The sequence below is a fragment of the Etheostoma spectabile genome, unplaced genomic scaffold, assembly GCF_008692095.1.
Source record: "Etheostoma spectabile isolate EspeVRDwgs_2016 unplaced genomic scaffold, UIUC_Espe_1.0 scaffold498, whole genome shotgun sequence".
NCBI classification, from domain to species: Eukaryota; Metazoa; Chordata; class Actinopteri; order Perciformes; family Percidae; genus Etheostoma; species Etheostoma spectabile.
In genome coordinates, this window is record NW_022605619.1 from 303,491 (window position 1) to 311,669 (window position 8,179).

Below are 8,179 nucleotides of genomic sequence, written 5' to 3' on the forward strand. Positions count from 1 at the left end.
TGTTAGTTAGGGGGTCAACACAGAGATTACACAACCTCCGTTGAGGGTGTGTGGCGGTGGTGTTGTGGTGTGTTTGTGTGTGTGTGTGGGTGTGGTGTGTGTGTGTGTGTGTGGTGTGTGTGTGTGTGTGGTGTGTGTGTGTGTGTTGTGTGTGTGTGTGTGTGTGTGTGCTAGTGTCTGGGTGTGTGGGTGTGTTGAGTGTTTCTTGTTTGTGGTTTGTGTGTATATGTGTGGGTCTTGTATGTTTGTGGTGTGTGTGTATTGTGTGTGTCTTTTGGTTGTGTTGTGTGTGTGTGTGTGTGGGTGTGTGGTTTCTCTTCTTGTTGTGTGGTGTGTGTGTGTGTGTCTCTCTTCGTTTTGGTGTTGTGGTGTGTTTTGTTTGTTGGGGTTTTGTGTTTGTTGTTTTTGGTGTGTGTTGTTGTGTCGGTGTGGTGTGTGTGGTGGGCTGGGTGTGGTGTGTGTGTTTGTTTGTGTTGTGTGTGTAGGGTGTGGTGTCTTCTGTGTGTGTTGTGTGTGTGGTGTTGTGGTGTGTGTGTGTCTCTTGGTTTTGGGTGTGTGTGTGTGTGTGGTCTTGGGGTGGTGTCGTGTGTGTGTGTGTGTGTGTGTGTGTGTTGTGTGTGTGTGTGTGTGTCTCTCTCTTATGTTGTGTGTGTGTGTGTGAGGTGTGTCTGTGTGTGTCTTCTTGTCTCTTTGTGTGTGTTTTGGTGGGATGTTTCTTGTGTGTGGTGGTGTGTGTGTGGTGTGTTGTGTTGTGTGTGTGTCTGTGTGTGGGGTGTGTGTGTGTGTGTGTGGGGGGTGCGAGAGTTGTTATGGATGCTGTGCACAGCCAGAGTTCATTTGAATGCACAGGCTGCTGCTGACAGAGACAACAGAGGGGACAGAGGGAGTCTCTGTTGCTCTGTGTGGGTCACTGTCCCTTTAATTCCCCAAAATAACATGATTGATTCCAAACGCTTTGGCAAGTACAAATCTCTACTTCATTAATTTTGGGTACTTATATTTTTATAGCATTGTAAAACAAATGGAAGTGTTGTTGAAAAGTTTTGAGTAAAAGTTGACATATTCCAGTCTGTGATTATCATCAAATCCATTCCTTTATTTTTAGTCTCAAATTCCTAATTCTGCTTTTCTAACTCAACATTAGGTATAAATTCTTCTAGAATGAGGTTATTGACCTAAATTCCAAAAATAACTGTAGTAAAACTAAAGTTAATAAGTAGTGTTACGTAGTGTTAAAAAAAGTCAAAAAAGGGACAACCAATTTAGAAAAAGTTAAAAACATTGATTAAAATAGTCAACAAAAGTGTTGATTTTCATCATTTTGACGGGGAGACAACACAAGGGTTAAAGGGCTCTACTGATGTGACTATGTCACATCCACTCACACTCAGCATCTGCTAGCACACTGTAAAAAACATCCTCCCATCTCCTAGCCACTGTAAAAAACATTCAAATCATCTAGACAACTGTAAAAAACATCTACATTCCTAGCACACTGTAAAAAACATCTCACCATCTCTGCACACTGTAAAAAAATCTCACCATCTCCTAGCACACTGTAAAAAACATTCTACCATCTCCTAGCCAACACTGTAAAAAAACATCTCACATCTCCTTAGCACACTTAAAAAACATCTCACCATCTGCTAGCACACTGTAAAAAAACATCTCACATCTGTAGCAACTGTAAAAAACATCTCCTGATGCCTTTGTCACCAGTTTTTGCAGCGTTTCTTGCGGTTTTTGGCAGTTTGTTTTGCTTCATTCGCATTAATTCAGCTCAGCTGCTGCAAACGACTGCTATGGAAAAACAAGATAAGACGAAATAAAAACGAAATAGCTAGAAAAATGCGTCTCGGAGGAGGCTACCGTCGGCTAGCATGCTTAACAAATTCTTCATCCATTCGCCCGTCATGACACACAGCTAAATTACTCCACTCTATTCTGGGGCCTCAATCCTTCTCGCTCCCCATCATCCTTCCTTCCGCTACCTTCCTTCTCCCTCCCACTTGACTTACGTTCAATACTCCTAATTCATTCCTACCTCCCTATATTACAGTCCTCCTTCATCCCTCTTCCTTCCTCGCTCCCTCCATCCTTGCATCCAATCCTTATCATCTGTAAGCTTCCTCCCGCCCTCATTCCTTATCCCTACGCTTCTCCTTCCTTCCATCCCTCCCCACTCCTCTCCTTTCAACTCTCCATCGCTCCTTCACCTCTCCTGCTCACCTCACTTCCGTTCTTCTCCATCCTTCTTCTCCCTCAATCCATCCTACCTCGATTCCATCCTCTCTCACTCCCTGAGTCTTCAAGATCGTCAATCTTCCTCCTGCTTCCTCATTTACTTCCAACTCCTCTCCCTCTCCTCCTCACCCTCCACCCAATCTTCCCTCCAGTCCTATCGCTTCTTCTTCCTCCTTCCCTCCTACATCCCTTCGCCCTCGCTTCGTTCCTTCTTCATCTCTCCATCCCGTTCCCTTCCTCCTGCCCTCCTTCCTTCCTTCATCTTCCTTCATCCACTCCATCCCTTTCTTCCTTCTTTCCTGCCTCCTCCCTTCCTCCCTCACTCCCTACCTCTAGACCCCGCCCCTTCAGTGTTGTGCTAAGGATCGGGGGTGAGTGTAGTGTGAACGGGCTAACACAGCGTCTCGGCGCGCCGCCAGTCCACGCCGGCCGCAGACAGCTCAACGCCCAAACGCTGCCAGTGACACTGCAGACGGGCGATTCCGTCACCCGAGACGCGAGGGACACCTGGATCGGAGGGAATGGAGACGTCACCCACTCGTCCCTCCTACACATTCACAACGGAGGACATGAGAAGATCAAATGCTTGGAGCGCAGCACGAGTCAGCCAGAGAGCTCCGTCCTGCAGAAAGGTAGGACTCTGTACGTGTCCGTCTTTCCTATGGTATTTTTCATGTCTGTCTCATCTTTTATCTTGGCTTTCATTCGGTCTCTACCTTCTTATGTCCACTTTCCGTTCTGTCTCTGTCCTTCTTGCGCTTGTTTTATATCTGCTATTCTGTCTCTGTCCAATTTCCTTTGTCTCTGTCTCTGGTATGATGTTCTGTCTAATCTCTGTGCTTTCGTGTCTTTACGCCTTTACTGTCTCTGTCTGCTTCTATGTCTGGCTCTGTTTTTCTGTCTCTCTCTTTCTTTCCATCGTCTCTTTCTTAGCGGCTTTCGTATGTCTCTTCCTTTTTGTGCTATCTGTCTCTGTTCGTTCTATCTCTTTCTTTGTCTTCTGGCTCTGTTTGTCTCTCCGTTCCGGGTCTCTTGTCTTTTTGTCTCTGTCTGTCTCTTTTTTATTATTTTGTAAACCCTTAACCTTTAACCAGGATACAAAAGCTCCTTGATCGATAAAAATCCTCTTACAAGAGTTCCCTGGCAAGGATGTTGAAGACCTTTTGTGAACAGCACAGACGATGCTGTTGTGTGTGGTTGTTGGTGGTGTTGGTTGTTGTTTGTGTGTGTTGTGAGTCTTGTTTATCCCAGTGGTGTTGATACCCTCCTCAACGCCACCGAGTCAAGCAGGACGAGGGGGATAGATACAGTCGCGTGGAGATGTCCAGCCTCAAGGACAGTAGGGTGAAAACAACATATGTAAAGTAGAAAAACAGGACCCAGATGTTATTCTAAGTGTTTCTTTGACAACATTTGAAAGGAATACCTACAGGAGATAAGCATAGTTTAGTTTAAGAGTTAGATCCTTTTAGGTTTAACATGAAACAAGAAATCCACAATCACCAAATATGACTGTCTATGTAATTATTTACATGGAGTTGGTGAGATATGACTCTTATAGCTAAAAGTAGTGTTATTGACCATGGAGCGTACTGGTTGGAGATATATGCTGCTCTACTAGACGCTAAAAAGGTAGTGGTTATTTACATGGAGTCTGTGGAGGAGATATGCTGCTTATACACTAAAAAGTAGGATTATTTACATGGAGTCTGGTGGAGATATGCGCTCTATACACGCTAAAAGTAGTGTTTAGGACATGGGGTTGGTGGAGATTATGCTGTCTATACATGCTAAAAGTACGTGATTTTTACATGGGTTATGGTGGAGATATGCTGCTCTATATAGCTAAAAGTAGTGATAGTTACATGGAGTTGTGGGGGATATGCGCGCATTACAATACTAAAAGTAGTGATTATTTACATGGAAGTTGGTGGGGGAGAATGCTGCCTTTATACGCTTAAAAAGTAGTGAGTTATTTACATGGAGGTTGGTGGAGATATGTGCTCTAATACGCTTAAAGTAGTGAATTTTACATGGAGTCTTGGGGGAGATATGCTGCTCTATACACGCTAAAAGTACGTGAATTTTACATGGAGTCTGGTGTGGAGATATGTGCTCTATACACGCTAAAAGTAGTGATTATTACATGGAGTCTGGTGGAGATATGGCTGATATATAACGCTCTAAGTAAGGGATTATTACATGGAGTCTGGTGGAGATATGCTCTGCTCATACACACAAAAAGTGATGATATTTACATGGACAGTCTGGTGGAGATATGCGCTCTATACACGCTAAATAGTGGATATTTACATGGAGTCTGGTGGGTTTGGTGACTGGTGATGTCAATGGTTTCAGTTAAACTAAAGGATCTACTCTTCTTAACTAAAAGCTCTAGTCTCTGAAGGGATCCATTCCCATTAATGTAATAGTGGACCAAAAAATGAAGGCTGGCAAATGGACCATTAACGTTACAATTCCCCCAGCCGATTTCAACGATTAGTTCCAGTCACTTGAGGGACAAAACGCCATGGGGGAAATAGGTAAATTAAAACACAAGGAAACCCCCTTTAATTTGACCCTAACAAATTGATCCCGTGGCAGGTCACGGGAGACGGTCCAGAAGAAGGAAAGAGGAAGAAGCCATCCTGATGAACAAAGAATAGAGGGTATCTGATGGTTCAGCGGCCCCGAGAAACGTCCCCCCAAAGTAAGCAGACACATCCCCCAAGATCTCAGCACTACAGGGGTAACGGGTGTGTATGTTGCTCCCATTGCTTCCGCGAATCTGCAACTTGGTGGTTTTCGGGGTTGAAATTCTCAAAATTTGTTCTTTTTTGAAAACTTCCGCATTTTTGACAATTATAATTTTTTAGATAGTTTTTAAGAGTATTTCGTAAGATCATGATTTTAGTCAATTTTTCAATTTGTTGATTTTCCAATGTTTTTTAACGGTGTTTTGTCACTTTTCAGGGATGTTATTGTGTGCATTTTCCAATGTTTTTAAGGTGTTGTCACTTTTTCAGTATGTTAGTGTTGATTTTTTTCTTTTATTTTTTTTTGTGGTTTTTCTGGGTTGAAATTTTATACTTTCGGATTTTATTCCTATTTTTCTGTCCCATTTTAATTTTTTTTATTATAGTTTAGTAAACAAATTTACACAATTTTAGAATGTGTTTTTTTTATAATGGTTGTGCTGGGTTTCTCACTTTTTCGATTTTGTGTTTTGGTCAACCTTATGGTTTTTTGGTGATTTTTTTTTCTGCGTTTTGGTATTTTTAACCATTTGTCACTTTTATCAAATGTTATTTGTATTTAAAAAGTGACAAAAAATCCAAGCAAAATAGTGGAAGATCTACAAAAAATAGTTTTAAATGACCAAAAAAATGTAAAAAAAAGGTGCCCAAAAAAAGGAATACAATTGACAAAAAACGTTGAGAAACGTGTCAAAAACAAGCAAAGTTGAAATTTCAACCCAGAAAAACAAAAAGTCAGAGGTACGAGGGAGTCAGTGTAGGGACGGAGGAGAGGGAGGGAGGGAGACGAGGCGTTACACTATGACCGTTAACAAAAACAACTTTATATCATCAACAACAATGACAAACAGAACATCGATAAAAGTGACAAATGTTTGAAAAAAAAAAAAAAACAAAACATAAAAGCAGAGAACAAACAAAAAAAAATCAACAAAAAAACAATATTTGACCAAAACAAAATCGGGAAAAATGAGAAAACACACACAAAACCATATAGAAAAAAACACACACAAAAAAGTGAAAATTTTTTTTACTTTTGTAGATTTTTCAATATTTTAGATGGATTTTTTTGTTCACTTTTAAAAAAAGTGTTTGTTTGTTGTAGTTTTTTACCAATCTTGGCATTTTTCCAAGTTGTTTGTCATAGAGTTGTTTTTTTTTTTGGTCTGTCCTCTTTCTAGGGTTAAATTCTTCAACTTTATCCTGATTTTTTTATTTTTTTTACTTCGTTTTGACGGTTTTTTTTTTAATTAGAGTTTTGCTCTTTTTTTTTTTGTTCATGTTCAAATGTGTTTTGGTCACTTTGTCAGCATTTTTAACAAAAGGGTTTTTTGTGTTGTTGTTTGTCAACACATGGTCAAATTGTGGTAATAGATTGGTATGAAAGGATTTCGTAAACGGGGCAAATTTCAGGGGTAACAGTGTGGTATGGTCCTACAGGTGTTTCACTCGGCACAACCGGCGTTCCAGGTGTCTTCAGCCATCGAGGAAGATTTGGATGTCTAAGAATGAAAGAAAGGGGCGGCGTCTTTTCTGCTTTACGTTAGTTCAGCACAAGTTGGCTTCTATCACTTCAGTATTTATACTTTGTATCATAATCTGGTTTTTTTCTTATTTCCTACTTATTTTTCTGGCGACGTCCGTCGGGGTGAGTCGAGTCTCACGCTAATTACGTTCCTGTGCTATTATAAACATCGCTCTTATTCTGACACTTACACTTGATTATTCTGATCCTTAATATTGTGATGTATTGACCACTTCTCTAATTTTTTGCCTATTAATTATGGTGGTTTCGATAACTCTCTCCAGTTTTCTGTACAACTCCTCTCGGAATTTTGAAAACACGTCTGTATTTTTGCCCTATCTCGCTTAGTGTTGTATCACTCTTTCATTATTTTGCGACTCTTTATTCTATTGATTCGTCTGCGGATTACACTTTCAGCGCTTCACTTCTGAAATCCTGCTGAGTAGTATTCTGACAATTCTCTCTTATTCGACGTGTTCTCTGCTTTTTCTCTGTTTCTGCACTCTGCTTCTGATTCTGACATATCTATTTTTCTTTGATTCAGACCTCTCTCCTAATTTTTGACACTTGCGTGATGATTTTTTCTTTGATTTTCACTTTGCTCTTCTTTGATGTGAACACTCGTCTTTCTGAGTTTGGACATCTCTATTCTTATTCTGGAACCTCCTGCTCTCATTTCCTGATCGTATTTCTACTGTATCTTCTGATTCCCTTCTTCCCTCTTATTCTTGATATCATCTTCTTATTCTGACAATACTCTTCACTTTGCTTGTACTTACTCTCTCATTTTGCAACCCACTGGCCTCATGTTGTACACTCCTCTTTACCTGTTTGACACTGCGCTATATTCTGACATTCTCTTATTATTCGGACTTTCTTCCCTCCTTATTCTGTAGTCACTCTCTTATGGTGTTATTGACATCTCTCAATCTCTATTTCTGACTCCACTTCTATCTTATGCTGGACCCACTCTTTCTCCTTTTTTCTGACCTGCTCTCGTTATTTCTGAACACTTCCGTATTCTCGTATCTTTCTTTCTCATCTGTTACACTCTCTTCCTTAATGTATGATCATGCTTCTTATTTGACCTTTTTTATTCCGACTACCTCTCTCTCCTCTTTCTTGTGCCTCTCTCTCTTATTCTGACCAATTCTTCTTATTTCGAACACTCTTTTTACCTTATGACTTATTGCTCCTTACCTTGCGTTTTACCTCTCGTTTCCTATTCTGACACCTTCTCTCCCTACTTCATGCCTTCTCTCGTCTTTTATCTGCCCCCCGTCCTCGTTGGTTGTCCACTCTCTTTTCTCTTTTCTGACCCTTCCTCTCTCTTCTCTGCCCCCTCCTTCTGCGACAACCCTCGTCCCTCTCTATGGACGTTGACAACTCGTCAGTTCTTGTTTAAAACTTAATATCGTCTATGTCCTCGATCTATTCATAAGTGTGTGTGTGTGTGTGTGTGTGTGTGTGTGTGTGCGCGCGCGCACGTTGTTATGGATGCTGTGCACAGCCAGAGTTCATCTGAATGCACACGGTGCTGCACAGAGACACAGAGGGACAGAGGGAGTCTCTGTGTCTCTGTGTGGGTCACTGTCCCTTTAATTCCCCAAAATAACATGATTGATTCCAACGCTCTTTGCCAAGTACAAATCTC

General features: G+C 41.0%; 1 protein-coding gene across 1 annotated transcript in view; it reads left to right on the top strand.

Moving 5' to 3' along the window:
- The window catches only part of LOC116686803 (BCL2/adenovirus E1B 19 kDa protein-interacting protein 3), a 22,763-nt gene that overhangs the window by 907 nt on the left and 13,677 nt on the right, over nucleotides 1-8,179 (top strand). The window contains exon 2 of the mRNA XM_032511854.1: nucleotides 2,397-2,908. Coding sequence (XP_032367745.1) covers nucleotides 2,397-2,908 — 512 coding nt within the window. The remainder of the gene's footprint in view (nucleotides 1-2,396; nucleotides 2,909-8,179) is intronic.